Here is a 20,224-nt window from a genome sequence, read left to right on the forward strand (position 1 = left end):
ATGAAAGATAAAATGTTTAAGTACTTTTCAGCTAATTCTACTAGAAAATATATTGGCGTTTTAGATGAAATGGTAAATAAATACAACACAAAGCATTCTTCAATTAAAATGACACCAGTTGAAGCTAGCGATAAAAAGAATGAAAGTATTGTTTGGTTAAATCTAAATGGAAATGTACGATCAGAGTCTGTAAGACCAAACTTTTCAATTGGTGATAGAATTAGGATAACTAAAAAGAAAGGAACGTTTGAAAAAGGATACACACCGAGATGGAATGAAGAAGTTTTTACAGTGTCACAGATTCAGTTCACAGATTCACCAACGTATAAAATAACTGACGATAATAATGAAGAAATACAAAGTACTTTTTATGAACAAAAAATGCAAAAAACTGATCAAAATATATTTAGGATTGAAAAAATTATTCGTAAACTCAAAAACAAATCATTAGTAAAGTGGCATGGGTATCCTGATTCGTTCAACTCATGGGTTAATAATAAAGAATTGATAAGTCTGAAAAATTCTTTGAATTTACAAAATTACAAAAAATTGATCAGTGTTTGTAAGAGAGTTTGTAACTATAATATATTAATATATTATTTTGGCTCATTTGAAATGATTGAAATGACTTATGATATGTTATGATATGTTTATAGTTGAATATGATATGAGTTTATAATTAGGGATACAGTTGAAAAATTTTGAGCCAGAACGCCCTTTTTATACTGCTGTCCGTGGTTCAAACCCCACCTCTGGGCAAGTTTTACGACATCGGTTAGGAAAGAAGCGTGAACTTTCTATTAAATACTCATTAGCGGTGCTTTGTGATAAGATCGTAACGACTTCTTGGGGCACCTAAATAAAATTAAAAAAATTAAAACTCTACTTTACTCCACGGTTTCACCTTCTTATGCAGCTGCTATATCTAATCGCAATCATTTTTATCTTTTTCGAAAGAACTCTCTTGAAAACGCTTTTTATCATTGGAAGAAATCAAAGAAAATAATGCTGTCTGATGTTAAGTTCTATTATTCCCAGTTTACTAAATCTCCTGTTAATATTATTATTGTTATTATTATTATTATTATTATTTATTTATTTTCGTCATTTATAAATATTTTACAATGTTCTTGTTTTACAAGTTTCATCAATAAGATTTAAATAAAAATTAAGAACAACATGAAAAAGTTGAAGACAAATGTCTTGTCATCAAGCTCCTATAGGAAGCGTGAAGTGTTTTACAAAGTTCTCTTTGTATAAATTTTCAAGTACTCATTGTATAAAACAAGTTAATACATAATTACAATAAGATACAATAAATTGCAACAATAAAATAAAAAGATAAAGTAAGAAAGATTACAAGATTATTTTTTTTTTAAACTTAAAAATACAAAAATATGTTTGTGTCTATTAATTCAAGTAAATACTGCTTAACTATATTTTTAAAACAATTTATTGAGGTTGTACTTTTCATATATTCATCAAGAACTATGTTCGATTGACGAGGTCCTCTATATGAAATTGAGTAGTCGGATGTTTTAAGAGTTGACTTAAGTAAGTTAAAGTTACGGATAGAGCACCTCGTTAAGCATTTATGATTAATTTTTAGAAATCAGTAATTAAAGGATTTTGGAAGCATGTCATTTTAATATTTAAACATAGATAACAAGTTTTGGAACAGGTTTAACTTAAGAGCTTCAAGTTACCCCGGGAAACCGTTTTAACGGTTTCCCGGGGTAACTGCTCGGAATGGGCGTATTTATGTACATTATATATAATTCTACTGCTTGTTTTTTATTTTATATATATATATATATATATATATATATATATATATATATATATATATATATATATATATATATATATATATATATATATATCCTAACTTATTTTAGAAGTTAGGCTTTAGAGACTTTTGGAAAATCTTCGATAGTGTCATTTACAAAGATAAGTCAAACATTTAATTTCTAATTCATAGGTCAAATCTTGTTAAATCTTCCTAAGAAAGACAGAACTATTTGCAAAGAACTTTTCTTTGAATTCAACTCTTTTTTTTTTTAGATTTTTATTCAGATTTAAGCAGCCGCGGCGCAGTTGTAAGGATTCTGTCTTAGAACCAAGAGATCCAAGGTTCAACACCAGTTCTAACTTAATAAACGACATTACACAAGTAAAAAGGCGCAAACTTCTTAGTTAAATGCTCTTCCGCGGTGCTCTGTGATAAGACCATAAAGACTTCTGGGTGCACTTTGATAATCGCAAAAAGAAAGAAAAAAAGAAAGAAAAAGATTTTCAGTACTTTAATTTATAATGTAACAAATCCATGTGTGAGGGGTATCAGGGTAGTTACCAATACTGTTCAGGACATTTCCCCAGTTTTTTCTACACTTCTTTGATATAATTTTAGCATCTTCACTTTGTTTGCCAACTTCTTTCAGTAAACGAAAGAAAAAACTACTTTCAGAACTACAATCAGAACGAATAAAACTTGTTTCTAGGCCTTCCTGATGACAGTAATGCTTGTGGAAAATGGCTGAGGAAAAAAAATAATTTATATTAATAACATAAAGCGTGTACACGAAATAATCTACATTTTACATCATAAAGATACATTGTACATCATAAAGAAACATCATGATCTACATCGTACATCATAATCTCCATCGTACATCATAATCTACATCGTACATCATAATCTACATTGTACATCATAAAGATGAAATTTTACATCGTAAAAATCTTTACGATGTATCAGTAAAATCCTGGTGCTGTCTATTATAATGCCAGATATAGAGGAAAAGCAGATAAGAAAATTTAATACGAAAAACATTATAAGCTTCTTAAAAAAGCCTTGATTTGCAGGCTATTTGCAGGTATGACAAAAAATTAGCGCCCATATTTTTGAGTCCTCACATTTCGGTTAAATATATGTTAAATAGTCTTTAAAAAAACGTTTTTTACCTCTCTAATCACATTATAGTAGACATATGTTATATATATGTTATTATAGCAAACTAGCTTGGTATAAACAAAATGACGTGAAAGTGTGTCAAAAATAAAAAATCCTCCAAACTGCCTACAATTAAAAATTGTTGCAAAGTACTAGGTAATTATTTAGCGAAAAATGAAAAAAAAAAAAAAAACTATGCAGAAATGTTAAAGTTTGTGTTGTATGTATGTAAAGTGTGTGTAATGGATGTATGTATGTAATGGGTGTTGTATGTATGTAAAGTGTGTGTAAATGTTAAAAAATATTTTAAAATGTCATTTAAAAAGCATCAAATAGTTTTGATTGTTATTCTGTGCGCAAGTTTATAGGTACCACCAAAGAAAAAAGTTCAAAATTTTATTAGATGCCCACAGCAATAAAGTAATTTCTTTGTAATATTTTATCTTCTTAAATTAATGTATTAAAAATAATACTTAGTTTTAAATAAAAGTTGATGAGTACCTTTTTTTTAGTTGTTTTTCTATTTTCACATTTATTTCGTGTACACGCTTTAATATAATTCTTACGATTTACCATTTACTCTTAAGTCTTTTTCCTGCTAAGACGTAACCATTGTAAATAAATATTTTCTTAAACTGGTGCTTATAGAAAATTATTTTTTAATAGAAGCAATTTCATTTGTTCATATATATTTTAATTTGTTTTTGATGATATATAAAACTAAAAATAAATAAATTTAAATAAGTATTATTTAAAGAAAATTTTATCAAAATCTTGAGTAAAATAGGAAATTAGAAGTAAAATGAGAAAAGTTTGAAAAAATTCAAAACACTGTTTCTTGATAAATTTGTTTCCAAATTCCAAAAGTTTTCGTTCATAACTTCATTATATTATTATTATTATTGATTTCTACTAAAAGAATAAAAAACTATTTAAAAAAATCTAAAATGTGACACAATATTCAAAAAAATAACAAAACTATACATTAAAAAATAGGTGTATTTTAAAAGTTTTAAAACTATTCTTCGTTAATTATTTTAGTAGGGTAGGGCTATTTGAGCATAATCGTAAGTTGGGAAATTAAAATATCTCAAAAACTACACATCACATGACAAAACATCTGATGGATGAAATTTAGTGAATTAGAATGTTAACAAAAGATTGCTGGAAAGCAGTTGAGTAAGATACACGGGCACTTTTTCGATTTTGTACCAAAAAAGTAAAAAAAAACTTCACTGCTTTTCTCTTAGATACTTATAAATTTTTTTATCTTCCACCACTTAAGTATTGATATTTTACTTTAAAACCTTACTAATGTGTCACCTTGTCTAGAAGGGGCAAGTTGAACAGCTTTGAAAAAATAAATAAAATTGAATTATCGAATGTAAAAAAATAATTTGGGCGAAAAATGATTTAGCGGTACACTATTTATACATATCTTTACAATTAGCAATTTTTAAATCGGGCTCCAAAGTTTAAAATAGTTGATTAATGATTATTTAATATTTTATGACGTTTTTTTAATATTTAAAATTTTCTCTTACGTCATTCAAGTGTACAAAATAAAAAGTTTATAAACTATACACACGCTTATTGTTAGTGAAAGTTTTATTGATGATTCAACCAAGTTTCGCACCATGCATATTCATTTATTTATTGATTGCTCAACTTACCACACACTATTGCTCAACTTACACCGCTGGGCAAAAAGAGCAGCTCCGCAAACTTTAGACAATGTCTTTTCAAAAAAATCAAAATCTATACTTTTTTCTTTGAAAATTTTCCAATAACAAGAAATTTTATTAATAAAAAAAATTAAACATAAGCGAATTATAATAAAATTTTTTCTGAAACTTCTATGCGGAAATTTTTCTATACCTTAACGATCTAAAACGCGTCCTTAAAATCTACGAGGTCTTTCTTTGACTTACAAAAGGCAACGAAAGTTGTTTTTTATTTTTCATCTTTTTAATCTTTCACATTTTGTTTGTTTTTAATTATAATTATATATTAATTTATATTATAAACCAATTAAAATTAGAAAAAATAGTAAACTAAAGAGTACTAAACCATACTAAATATTTCTAAAACTGAAGTAGTATATAAAACGTACTGGTCCCTGTCAGATTGTAAAAATATATGAAGAGTACACGGGAAAAAACGGCAGTCACATTTAAAAAGTTTTGAGAAAGTATACATTAATCATTTATAAAAGCATATATTAATCATTCATATAAAGCATAGAAGTAAATTAGAAAAAATTATTTCTTGATTAATTTATCTGAAGTTTATATTTTCGATAAAATATTTGTAATTTTTATTAAAAAAAAATTTTTTCCAAACTTTATACATGATATGTATAAAGTTTGGAAAAATGTCTTTTATAAATGATTAATATATACTTTCTCAAAACTTTTTAAATGTGGCTCTGCCGTTTTTTCCCGTGTACTCTGCATATATATTTTTGTATTAAGGTGTATTTATTGTTGTAGTCATTAAGTTATAACGGAGTACCTTATTAACTATGAGAAACTTACAACATAGCATGAAGCTTACAATATAGAGAGTGTATCTCTCTCAGTACCGTGTCTACTAGGTCTGCCCCCCAAAAAAACATGTCATTAGGACACCCAAAATCTTAAAAAATTTTCCATTAGGTATTACTAAATAAAAAAATAAAAAAATGGCTCCTTACATTTGTAAAATGGCCCTTAATTATATAAATGAGCCTCTTAAATTTGCTGCCCCCTAAATTTGCTAGCCACGGCTTTGATCTCTCTTCTTTATTTTTAAACTTATTTCTTTTTTGTTTGAAAAAATACATTTTTCTTAAACTTGCTATGTTCCATTTCGGAAATTAGCTTGTTCCTGCACATTCCACCAGAATATGCAGGAACTGCTAAATTTTGTCTCGTGATAATTAAATTTTTTAACTGTTTGATTGTTTTTTTAAAAATTTGAAAAAAATAAAAAATAGTTGTTTAAGTGAATCTATCTTACGGTCTTATCACAGTGCACGGCGGAATAGCATTTAACCAGAAAGCTCACGCCTCTTTCCTATATAGTCAGAGCCGGCTCCAAACCACGGATTCAAAATCTGAAACCAGAACTCTAACCACTATACCACGACTGTTTAAAGTACATTTAAAGCCCAAGTTTTTGACCCCAAACAGAGATTTGAATTTGTTAACGCTTTTTCGATGTACCTAAATATCTAAATGTTTGCTTCCTCCATGGCCTACTTAAATACACGGCCTTCTGCTTTATTTTGCCTTATTCTGCCTTCTAATCTGCTTAAATCGAAAAAAATATATAAGACCAGTTGAAAAAACGAATATTCCATCATATGGACAAACTTTCTCAAAATATTTTGAATACTGCGCAATGTTATTTGGAACAGGATAAAACTTTTCGCGTTAGATTAATTGACTTCTCTACTAAACTTCAACAACTTGTACTGTTATTTGTGGCTGCTTTTTAATTATTAATAATAATAATTCATTTTCCAAATTCGATGATTGTGTCGTGTTCCATAAAATTATTCAAAATGAACTACACATACCTGAAGTTGCTAAATGTATTCTTATTGACAAAAATCTTCCTGTCAAACTTTTTTATAAAAAACCTTCCAGTTTCTTTGCCACCTTGGCTCAGAGTAACCCATCAATATATGTTAAAGAGAAGGAGTGTGCTGGAAAACTTCGATTCACATTTTAGCATCGAAAAAGAAAAGTTGTCTTCCATTCTTGAAGAACTTAAAAGTCACCAAATAAAAAAAAATCAAATTTATTCTTCAAATATGCTTCAATTTGCCTTGATGTTGCATTACACATCATTGCAAACTTATCATTTACTGCTGAAGGAATTCCCTCTTCTATCTATATCACTGTTAGGCAAGCTTAAAGCAAGTGAAATTGATTCTATGAAAGTTTTGAAATTGTTACATGAAAATGGGAGCTTATCAAATGATCTTATAATAATTTTTGATGAAATGTATTTGCAAAAATTTGCAGAATATTCTGGTGGAGATGTAGTTGGCATTAGTGAAGAAAATGAATGTTATAGAAGCATTGTTTCTTTCATGGTAGTTGGTTTAAAAGAAAATACCTTTTGTGTCACTAAAGCAATTCCAATTATAAAATTAAACAGTGATTGGTTGAAAACTGAAATTCTCAGCTTGATTCAATCTTTAATAAAAAATAGTTTTAATGTTCGAGGTGTTGTTTGTGACAATCATGCTTCAAATGTTTCCTCTTTTACAAAATTGCTTGATGCATATGGTAAAAAACCAGATGAATTTATTAGAAAAGGACAGCCTGTTGGATGCAAGTTTGAAAAAAGCACCAAAAATAAATAGCAAAGTTGTCCTTTCTGGAAACTATAAGCAAAATGTCACTGTTGCTTTAGGTATCTTCCATGAAACTACAGCATCAGCAATAAAATCATATTTTCCCAACCGTTTAGATATTGTATCTTTCCTAACTCTTTTTAATAAATGGTGGACAATTACAAATTCGAAAAATCAGTTTTCTAATAACTGTCTTGGAAATGCTGCTATTATTAATGATAAAAAACCTGAGTTTTTTTGAGCTTTCGCTGAATGGTTAAATAAATGGAAAAACACCAAAATCCCAAATTTTTAGAAATATACATTATCTCCTCAAACATCATCAGCACTACAAAGAACTTTATTATGTCAAGCTTTTTTAATAGAAAATCTATTGGAAGATAATTATAAATTTATATTGACTGCTCATTTTCAAAGTGATCCGTTAGAAAGAAGATTTGGACAATGCCGCCAAATGAGTGGTGGTAGGTTTCTTGTCAGTTTGAAAGATGTTATCTATAGTTAGAAGATAATCCAAATAAAAAGTTTAATAAAGGAAGGAATTAAAATATTTGAAAATGATATTAATGATGTTCAAGATACACAACATGCTAGATCCTTGATGGATCAGATCAAAGAAAGAGATTATGATTGTGTGATTTTATCAGATGATTCGCGTGAAGTTGCTACTTATATTGCTGGTTTTATTGCCAAAAAACTGATTAAGAAGTTTAAAATATGTTGCAAGTTGCTTTGTAGTCAACATTGTCAACAGGAGTCAAATGACTATAGTTATTTAAATAAATTGTCCAGAGGTAGGCTAACAACTCCATCACTAGCCCTTTTCGAATATGTCTGTGATAGTTTTGCTATGTTAGATCATGTATTTGATGTTATTTATTGATCTCAAATGCAACACCGTAAAGCAGCAAAGTTAGCTCTTGGCAGTAGAGAAAGTTACCGACCATTTTTATGTTTAAATCACCAAAATTGTGGAAAGGAAATTATACACACTATTATTTCAAGTATTTATTTTAATAACATCAGAAAGAGAGTCAGTGATTTCATTGTTGCAGATAACATTGTTGCCTTTAAAAAAAGACAGAGAAAAAAATAAGAATCTTTTATTTTTAAACAGTTTGTGTAAAAATTTTTTAAATACTTTTAAAGCATACTTTCGAGAATTTGTGTATTCTTATTTCTTGTACAGTCCTTGAGTATCTTAAAAATCCTACTGAAAGATAAAACCCATGTCTTTCTATTATCCTTTAAGTAATATATAATTATGGAGGTTAATAAATGTTGAGTTGTTTTCAATAAAGACATTTATTAATCATGATTACTAATTATTACTGAAAAGAAACCTAAAAAAAAGCCTAAAATTTTACAAAGTTTAGTGAAGTATAGTATATACTACGATTAAGCCAACGGAAAATTTTTTATCTCTTATTTGCAACATAATATAGTTCACGCTGGTAACAACGAAAGAAAAAAAGACTTTATAATTGGGGATTTTAATATGGACTGTTTTATTTATAACAACGACAAAAAAATGAGAAGTTTATATGATGAAATTTTTCTAGCAGGTGCAATTCTCCTAATCGATCATCCAATTACAATAACAAAAAATTCTGCTAACCTCATTGACAATATTTTTTACTACAGACATCTGTAATAACCCATCCAAAAAGGTATCATAAAAACTGATATATCGGACCACTTCCCTAGTTTCCTAACCCTTAACACAACATTGTCAAATAAAACTAAACAAAATAGAACTGTAAAAAAACGTATTTACAAAGAAAAAAAAAAGATTTTAAACATCAACTATCATTACTCTATTAGGGGCATATCAACTTTAATGAAGATGCAAGTACTATTTATAATAAATTCGTCGAAACATTCTACTTAGTATATGACGCAAACTTTCCAGTATGTGAAAAATTTAGTCATAAAACCTTTAATAGTCCTTGGATTACAAAAGGCTTTAAAAAATTTTCAAAAATAAAGCAAAAGTTGTATATAAAATATTTAAAGACTAAATCTTCTGCAAATGAAAATATATATAAAAATTATAAAAATTTATTTGAAAAAATTCGTAAAAATCTAAAAAAAAATAATTATAAAATCTGATCAATAAATTTAAAACAACTCAACGCGCACCTGGCAAATAATAAAAGTAATAACAGGAAAATTAAAAAATCACTTGAGTTCTTTACCACAAACTATAAAATTTGAAGATTTTAATATATGTGAACTAAGCCAAATTGCAAACATATTTAACAAATTTTATACTGAAATTGGAACCAATCTCTCAAAAAAAATTCCTTTGACCGAGAGTTCGTTTGAAGACTACTTGTGTCCTATAAATAACTTACATTATAACAATGAGTATTCTTCTGAATTATCCCACGACGAGCTTGATAGAGCTTTTAAATCTCTAAAAAGAAATAAAGCCATTGGTGCTGATGAAGTAAGTGGTAACATAGTTGTAGATTGTTATGAAAGTCTGAAAGATATTCTTTATAGTATATAAAGTATTTAATGCATCTATAAAACAAGGGGTTTTCCCGGATCAATTGAAATTTGCGAAAGTTATACCAATTTACAGACAAGGCGATAAAACAAACATTAACAACTATCGCTCAATTTTGGTTCTTGTAACTTTTTCAAAATTATTAGAAAGAATAATATATAATAGAATATTTAAATATTTTGACCAAAATACTTTATACCAAACAGTTTGGCTTTAAAAAAAATATTTCAACTGAGCAGGCAATTATTCAATTTGTTAGGGAAATCTCAGAATCTTGCGAAAAAAATCAATATACCCTAGGAGTCTTTATTGATCTTTCGAAGGCTTTTGATACCGTTGACCATAAAGTATTGCTTAAAAAGCTCGAATACTACGGAATCAATAACAATATGCTAAAATGGTTTCATAGTTACTTATCAAATAGAAAGCAATTTGTTACCTCTAACGATGGCCTTCAAAGTGACTATGTTAAAATAACCTGTGGTGTTCCACAAGGCTCTATTCTAGGTCCTCTTATGTTTTTAATTTATATTATTGATTTATGAAAAGCAGCTAATCTTCGGAGTATTATGTTTGCTAATGATACGAATTTATTCTTATCAAGCAGTAGTATTAATGAGCTGTTTCCTGATATGAATATAGAACTTAAATGCCTATCTGAGTGGTTTAAATGTAACAAATTGACCTTAAACTTTGATAAAACAAAATACATTCTGTTTCACCCTATATCTAAAAAACGTTTTTTACCAACAACCACACAAAAAAATTTTATTGATGAATTTGAAATAAAAAAGGAAACTTTTACTAGTTTTCTTGGCATTTATCTTGATGAGAATGTTACATGGAAACCGCATATTGACTACATTTGCACTAAAGTTTCTAAAAATATAGAAGTCCTCTATAAGTTAAGAAATTATTTAAGCAAAACCATTTTAATCCAACTTTATTACTCATTTATACATAGTTATATTAATTATGCATATATTGCTTGGGGAAGTACGAGCAAAAGTAAGTTGCGTACTCCTTATCATCGTCAGAAACACGCAATACACTTCGTTTGTTTTGAAAATCGACTTACGCATTCAAAACTTTTATTTAAAAATATTAAAGTATTTATAAAGTGAATGTATTTAAAATATTATGTTTTATGTTTCAATGTAAAATCAATCCATCATTACACATTTTTAAAGATTTTATTATCATAAAAACAAAAAATAAGTATACGCTACGAAATGATAACTTACTCTATAAACCCTTTTGCAGAACAAAATTTAATCGGTTCAGAATAGCTTATCTTGCACCTAATCTCTGGAGCAAAATCGTGCTACATAATTTTTATTTATCAATTACCTTCCCAGTCTTTTAAAAGAAACTAGAAGAATTCACTCTTTTTAATGACAATATTTTGAAATGCTTTTAAAAATAAGAAGTTTATATAAACACGCTCTTTCGTTTTTGTATTTTGTCATTTTTATTTGTTTATATTTATTGATAGCTTAAGTAATATTTTATTATAACGTTTTATGGTTCTGGCAACAAGATCATTAGATCGTTTATCATATACCAAGTTTTTTATTTAAACAAGTCTATTTCTTTTTTTGTTATTTTTGTTTTTTATTCTTATTGATGTGGTGATTATATTCTCTATTATAATTTATTAAAAGTATAAAAATTCCGATACCGGTTTTTGCATTTAATCTGGCGGTTTTATATATATATATATATATATATATATATATATATATATATATATATATATATATATATATATATATATATATATATATATATATATATATATATATATATATATATATATATATATATATATATATATATATATTAAAACAATCAAGTTACGGTTTTCAAAATCGTATATTTTTTGTTCGACTTTGAATGCCGTCAGTTAGGCGAAGTTTTTTAAACTAAACGAAGTTGAAATCAGTTAAACTTCGAAAAAAAGATAACAAAACGGTTATGAAAGCCGTAAAAAGTCATAACTTTTATTTTAACCAACTTTAAAAACCTTTAAAAGTTACTAAAACTTAATTAAAACGATGTTGAAAGCCGCAAAAAGTTGTAAATCAAAATTTTACGGTTATGAAAATTGTATAAATTTGTTTACATTATATTTAACGAATCAGAAAACCTTAACTTTGTAAATGTTATTTAACACGATTTAAACATTGTAAAACATCAAACAAATATGCCAAAGTCCCATCGCTCGCTGGTTTGGCAATACTTCCTGAAGGAATGCAGGGAAGATAAAAACTATGGTGTGTGCAATATCTGCAAGAAGGACCTAAAAATGAATTCTGGGTCAACATCGACCTTAAGTGGTCACCTGCTATCCAATCATAAGAATGAGTACATCAAAATATGTCAGAATCAAAAGATACGAGATGAGGCAGAAGCTGCCAAGGAGGACAAAGTTGAAGAGGCAGAAGATGAATTGGAAACAGTTGGCACTGGTAACTTAGTTAAATAAAGGATGTAGAGCATGTTTGACAAGGAGCTTCCTCATTGAGACCGAGTTGCAATCAGCACTGACATTATGACCTCACGTAACAATAATCCATTCATGGTGATGACTCTTCATTGTATAACCAAGGAGTTTGTTCTACGAAAGATAACTGTTGGAGTTGTTCCGTTCCCAGGAAAGTACACTAGTCAGAATATTGATACTCAGTTGGACAACTTAGTTAAAAGTTTTGAGTCACTTAAAGCTTTTTGATCAAGCTTCAAATATAAAAGCTGCACTAAGGAAGTCAGAGACTACTGCTGATCTTAAAAGTGGTTCAATCACGTGCATTGACCATTAGCTTGACGTGGCCTGAAAAGGACTGTCAACAAATAGCCTGATATCAAGACTGCTATCGATGCATGCAGGACAATCTTCGCCCGAGTCTATCACTCTCCTCTCGCTGAAGGGGTGTTGAAAAAGAAGTGCCTCGAGATGAATGGTAATACTTTTATCTTTTTAAGTAATACGAATACGAAGTTTTACAACTTAATGTCAAATTTTTACAAATGTTTTTTAATTTTAAACAAAGTTTTCTAAGAGTTTACGATTTCATCCGAAGTTTTTTGCAAATTTTTTTTCAGTTTTTGTTTCAGTACCCTACAGAAAGATCACTGTTTCTTGTGCTACTAGATCGAACTCTGTCCAAATGATGCTCCCAGACATCGATCATCTCCGAAGTGTGCTGTCTGCTTTCCGGGCTGAAAAAAAGGAATGGACCACACCCATTCCTACGGACGAACAATTTGAGCTAGTTGTAACCATTCCGCTCCTCCTGACCACATGCCGAATTATCTCTGAGTCAATGTTGAGTGATAAGAAAATTACAATGGATAGAGCACTGACAGCCATTGCTCATCTTGTGGATAGGTGTGCTTCTCTGAGGGTCAAAGAAATTAGAAAAAACAGTGTCACTGGAATAGGTTCTTTCATGGTTGAGCTCATTGTAGAACTTGAGAAACGATTCTCAAGAGACATCATGCCTTATGGTGTAGGCTGCCTGCTACACTCCTTCTTGAAAGGCCAATAACTGTATGCTTATGGTGTAAGGGATGAGATTTTTGACAAGTTGAAAGCCAGTCATCCAACAACAGCAGACTGGATATCAAACCAGTAAGGTACAATCAATGTCTCAGATGAGGTTACCCATGAGCTTCTTGAAGATGATGGTGAGACTGAATTTTGGAAGGCAGTAGCAAAGGTAATAGCTATTAAGTATAATATAAAATAAATTTCTTTAAAACTAGTTAAATATACTTTTACTAACCTTAATGCAATCGAACAAACAAAGTCATAAAAATTATAATTTGAGGATACGATGTCGTACGGGGGACAGGGGGGCGATTCAAAATTGAATGAACTTTTTAAAAATTATTTGAATTTAAACAATTTTAGATTAAAGTAAGCGAGATTATACAAAGTTTACTATATGCGTAAACCCTGTGTACAATAAGAAGTTGGTCTTCATCAACGATAACTTCAATCTGTTAAACTCCTTTGTACAGTTTGGGAATACCGCTCCATGGTAGAGCAAATGGTAGCTAGACCTGCTCCAGACAGAAATCAAAATGATGATGATAACTCAGACTAGGATGATGATGATGATACCGCCACATTGAAAATGAAATCTCCAGTATTGTTGAACTGGAAAGGCGAGATAAACATCATTTAGACTCCTAAGGCCAGGAACTAGCACAAAAAAATGAGAACGAAAGACTGGAAGCGGACAACTAAATATTCTTTGCTAGGGTAGCATGCTAGGATTATTTTTGATTAGATAATTGATAATATGAAAATAATTTTTCACATGTTTAAGGAATTGGATTTTTGAAATCCAGAATGGTTATTAAATAAATGCAAGGGTTTTAGCATATCTTCTGTATATTCTGTATTTCTGTAATGTTACTGTAGTATATACTTCAAATTTTTATTATTAGGAAAGTAAAACTTAGAGGGGCAGAGATTGCTAGCATATACCAAACCAGTTATCACTTCACTTTACTTTATATCGGTGTCTTTGAACCTGAACATAGGTAGCTTTTCATCGGTTGTGATTTTTTCCAAATCTAAGGGATAGAGCAGGAGTCTAGGAGAATAGAAGGGAAGAGCATAATAGTAATAGTACTAGTGGGGGCTCTAAGCATAAATATTTAGCAAAATAGTTCAAAATGTGATACCAGCATGAAACTTGGCGAAACTGTTGTTAATAACTATACAAATTGATTTAGAAAAGGACCCCACTTGTAAATGTCTTAGGTTTTGAGTTGTAGAGATTATTTTTTTTTAGGACTTAAAAAACTTCATGGACTTAAAAAACTTCATTTTATAGTGTAAAATCGGCTTGAAATAAAGACAGAAATTATGCGCGTGGTCATACTGCAAAAGTTTTAAAATTAACAGAATTTAATAAATTGTTTAGGTTAGTGCAAACAGTGTATGTAAACAAAAAAATGTTTTTTTTTAGTTGCTTTTTAGTTTAGTTTTTGTTTTAGTTTAGTTTTAGTTTAGTTTTAGTTTAGTTTTTAGTTTAGTTTTTGTTTATAAGTAAATGTATCTTTCAAAATAAGTAACTTTAATGAGCATAAACCTCATGCATTAGGTTTTTTGGTATTTCCGTAGCAATTATAGTTTACCAAAGAGATTGATATGTTTGTTTTTAAAATTTTAAACTATTTACTAGCATTTATTGACGACAATAAATCTATATTAAGCTTGCTACTTTTAGATGTCTTTTACTGTTGTTTTACTATATATATTCAAAATAAGTGAGACCTATAAAAATCAATATAAAAGAATAGCCCTTAAAATTTAATAGTAAATGTCCCAGAAGAGTTTTAAATTTGTAAATGCTGTAACTTGTTATGAATTACCAACAACAACAAATAATGCCATTGAGTGGGATAAATGCTTCATATGTCAAGAGCTATCATCAAATAGTTGCGACATTGTTAATCTTTCTAAATCCAAAAAGCTACCAAGAGACACTGGTTATAAGACATTACTTAGTAATCTAGAAGTTCCAAGAAATGGGTTTGATTTTATAACAATATATTTATTTTATAGCAATATATTTATTTTATAGCAATATATTTATTTTATAGCAATATATTTTATATATTGCTATAAAATAAATACATCTTTTTTGGCGGTTGTTTTTAGGAGAGGATAGGTTAGTTGATCTTAGGTATAATCATGTTTTGCTTTCATACTTTCCCTAGTATTGAACCAGATTTTCGTTTGAGTAAGTAATAATTTCGAGTGAGTAATATTTTGCTGAAAATTGAGATTTATTTTATACAGGTAGTTTGTCAGCTGATTTAACTTCCAGACTCCAATGCGAAGATTTGCTGCAACAGCTTTGCAACAACAATGCGGTATATCACAAAAAATGTTATACAAATTTTGATAACTATCACTACCAGAGAGCATCTAAACGAAGAAAAACATTAGACATGACAGAAGAACTACCAATTCCTAGCCATGGTACAAGGTCAAAATTTCAGGCCAACAACTATCGAGAAAATTGGATGAAGGTGGATGATAAAAATCTAAGTCAAGTGATGACTCTTAAACTAGATAAAAAGGTTCGCAGTTGTGCTGAACTTCTATCAGATGCTAAATTACTTGCAAAGCTGAGTGAAGGTGATCTGGTAGCTACTGAGGCTCATTATCAGTTATATAACCGCTTGCATTTGTTACAGAAAGACCAACCAGTAATTAAAAGTGATAACAACATTGTTTACGGGATTGTCCTAGGAGAGATAGTGGAATATATCTATCAGTGCGATGAAGATGAATCAACTATTCCTGTGTTTCAACTTTCAGGACTATACCAATTATTTTGCAATCGTTTAAAGAGTTATAATATAAATTCAAAATGTGAAAACAAAACAAGACTAAAAGAAAAAATTTTAGTACCAGAATTAGGAGAATTTAAAAAAGGTAGAGAAGTTTTGCTGATATTTAAGGCAAACCTGGGAACTGCTATTTCTGATGCTTGTTATTTAACAAACGAGGAAGAGGGTTTATGTTTGGTAAAAGCAGCAACTATTTTGCGAAACCAAATTTTTAAAGTCCTAAATAATGATAATATTCCAATATTTTTGAATGATTTAGATGGTGAACTAATCCTAAACACATTAAAAAGCTTTTTTAGAATGATGTTATATGGAAAAAAAGTAAAAGGTGTTAACATTGATTCAGCACATAGTAAAGTTGCATCTACTATTTCTCAACTCATATTTTACAATTGTTTAAAAAACAAAGTTCCAACCAAATAAGAAGGAAAATATAAACGTCATAAAAAAGATAGAATTCCACCTTTTTCATCATATGTTGGTTTAAATATACATTCCAAAACAAGAAAGAAAGGCATTGTAAATAGTTTAGCAAAGCTTGGAGTTAGTGTACCGTTATTTTGAATGTAGTTTAAAAACCCAGACCTGGGATAGTCGTGGTAATGGAGTTAGAGTGTGTGTTTCTGATTCAACTCCTATTTGGAAAAATTGGTCACAGTTCTTACGATTGGATGAAAATAAAAATGAGTTGTTTAAAATGCTTGCAACAAACTTTGTACAAGTACCGACATTTGACTTACTTTTAGTAACAACGTGTGATAAAACTGTTTTATCTAATTCCAAATATTTTAACGAAAAATCTATTTCACTTTGTAACCACGAGGAAGCTGACACTCGGATTTTGCTACACGTTAAAAACGCTGTTGACAATGGGCACCAAATTGATTGTATTTAGACAGTTGACACAGATATTGTTGCAATCTCAATTTCCGTTTTTAAACAATTAACGGGTATCAAGCAACTTTGGATAGAGTTTGGAGTTGGAAAACTGAAACGTTGGCTTCCCATACATTATTATGCTCAAAAGTTAGGTGAAAAAGCACAAGCTGCTTCATTGTGGTTTGCATTCACTGGCTGTGATACCGTGTCTTCCTTTGCAGGGCGGGGTAAAAAACTTGCTTAGAATCTCTGGAACAATGGAGATGAAGAAATTATAAGAGCATTATGCAGGTAACTTATGTTTATATAGTTATAAAAAGGCAATAATTTTAGATTTGCAAGCTGCTTAAATTTTAAAAATGCGTTTTTGTAGACTGCTCTTTTTTTTATTATTTAGCTTGTCATCTCCAAATACTAGAGTTATTTCAAATGATGTATTTCTGCAGTTTGAGCGCTACGTTATTTTACTTTACGATAAGACAAGTTCCACTAATGACCTCGCCATATGCAGAAGAATGCTTTTCACTAAAAAGTCACGGCAGAGCGAGGGGTTACCACCAACAAAAGATGCACTTTTTCAGCATTTGAAAAGAGCTGTATTTCAAGGAAGGTTTTTTTTTAATAGTTAAATGGACTTATAAAATAAATTCCAACAAAAAACCTTTATGTTTAAATATTTATTAAGTATAATATGGGGACAATCCTTGGTGCCACAACAGATTTTACCGGACGTTGGAAGAAAATAAATAACGCAATGACACCTTTATGAATGACTCTACCCGAAGCATCAAAATCATGCATTGAGTTGATAAAATGTAGATGCAAGAAAAGTTGCAGAACACAATGCAAATGCAAACGTTCAGGATTAAGCTGCACGGAGTTATGCGAGTGTTCTGGTCAGTGTTTAGAAGAAATTTGAGCTAACCTTAAAAAACTAGTTTTGTTCAAATCCAATATATATTCATCCATAGAATAAATCTGTTATCCACCCTTATTTTATTTTATATCTTTAGCCTTATTCTTCTACATAATATGATATATTTGTTTACTTGAAGTTAATTCTTCTTTAAATTCTGCTTTTAATTCAACCTTAAAAAGTCAGTTTTGAAGATTGTATATTTTTTTACAGTCAACTCGGGGGTCCCCCTAGGATCGAATAAATATTCTTAAAACGGTGTCTTTTTTTTTTTTTTTTTTTTTTGAATTCTTTTAGTTCTTAGACAAATTTCAACCGTGTATCACAATTTGAACTATTTAAACTTATTGCCCCCACTATATAAAATAAAGGGGTTTTGACTTGGGAGTCGCCCCAGGACCAAACAAATATTTTTAAATTCTTTTTTTTTTTGAATTTTTTAAATCATAGAGAATTTACTGAAAGTTTTAAAAGGGTATAACAATTTGAACTATTTGAACTTATTGGCTCTCACTATATAAATTAAAGAGGTTCGAACTTGGGGGTCGCCCCAGGACCAAAAAAAAAATTTTTTAGAACGAGGTTCTAAAAATATATAATTTTTTGAATTCTTTTACTTTTTAGACAATTTCCTGAAATTTTCAAGCTGGTATAACAATTTCAATTATTTATACTTAATACCCCCTCTTTATAAAATGAAATTCTCTTAGCCCATTTCACTAAAAATAGAAGACTTTATAACTCAAAACCTAAGACATTGACAAGTGGGGTCCTTTTCTATATCAATTTGTATAGTTATTAACAACAATTTTGCCAAGTTTTATGCTGGTATCACAATTTGAACTATTTTTATGCTTAGAGCCCCCACTATACAGCCACATACAAGTTTGAAAGCCTTTAGAAATTTTAAACAAATTAAAAACACGCCATTTTCGAAATTACACAACTTTTTACGATTTTGAAAACCGCGAAAATATACTTTATATGAACTAATGCGATTTTGAAAACCGTCAAATTAAATTTCATACAACTTTTTACCGTGTCCAATGTCAGAACCGAATTTAAATAGAATAGAATAAGACGATCGGATTTTTTATTGATCAAAGCTATTTAAAATCGAATTTGAATTTTCTTTGTTAGAATAGAATCATTTACAATCGAATTTTTTAGGATCAAATTTTTTTTAATTAAGTTATTAAAACTTGTTTCAGTCGAATAATATAGAACCACCATCTAGAACCGAATCTTCTAGAATCGAATCAGTTAAACAAATAAAAAATTTAATGTATGCAATAGTATATTAAATAGTACATTAAATAAACACATTTATAAATTCTGCTGTTGGTCCTCAGCATACTGGACAGTGATTAATAGAACTACTTTGAATAGCTTCAGCACATCGCAGGCATAGGCAAAGATGGCGGCAAGGAAAAACAACAACTTGAAGATTGTTGACGAGACAAACTTTACAGACATTTTCAATTGGTCTTTCCACCACAGCAGCTTGTCCATTTGATTGAGATTCTTCATCAACAGTTTGCTCCTAAAAAAAGTGTAAATATAAAACGCCTAACTAGTAGATGGTCTCCACCTGTCAAAAATAACAACAACAAACCCCTAACATGAATACAATGCAGTAAATACCTTTTGTTTATTTTTAAAAATTGTAATTAATTATCTAACCTGTTCAATGAGTTCTTGAACTTCCTGATCACTTGGCATTTTCATATCGTTGAAGAGGAATGATGCAGCTTCAAGGAATTTGGTTGCAGTCCATTCACCACTTGCAAGCTTTTCTTCGTACCCACGAAGGTGCTCATGCTGCCTTTGACGATCTCGACGCAGAACTCTTCTAGGTTCGGAACCATTTCGGATCTGCCGCATCTCAACTTCCATTGTATAGACAACCTATTTAAAATTGATATTTTAAAGATAGTTTTAAGGATAGGATCTCAACTGCTGCATCAACATCTCAGGAGATTTTTGGAGCATCCAATACCTTTCGTGATACTGAACAAACTTTTTCATTTTTTCTTTAAAAGCAATATCACTGTGATGGTTAGCTTCAGCTTTTAGTTTTTCAACTTCAAGCCTTACTAAATTGGGTAGTAACAAGCACATGGAAATAAACTTACGACACCATTTTCTAATGATTGGGTCATTATTCCTTGTGTATTCCACCTGCAGACCAATGACTTTAATCTTTTTGAGAATTGCCTGGGTATAATCAAATCT

General features: G+C 29.5%; 1 protein-coding gene across 1 annotated transcript; it reads left to right on the forward strand.

Annotated features, from left to right (window-relative positions):
- On the forward strand, nucleotides 1-645 carry LOC136076181 (uncharacterized). The gene has a single exon (XM_065789655.1). It carries the CDS (start codon nucleotides 1-3, stop codon nucleotides 643-645), a length of 645 nt encoding a protein of 214 aa, XP_065645727.1.
- Nucleotides 646-20,224: the final 19,579 nt, after the last annotated feature.

The sequence above is a fragment of the Hydra vulgaris genome, chromosome 02 (genome assembly GCF_038396675.1).
Source record: "Hydra vulgaris chromosome 02, alternate assembly HydraT2T_AEP".
Lineage (NCBI taxonomy): Eukaryota > Metazoa > Cnidaria > Hydrozoa > Anthoathecata > Hydridae > Hydra > Hydra vulgaris.

Coding starts and splice junctions, on each gene's coding strand:
- LOC136076181 (XM_065789655.1), top strand. CDS start 1: ATGAAAGATAAAATGTTTAAGTACTTTTCAGCTAATTCTACTAGAAAA.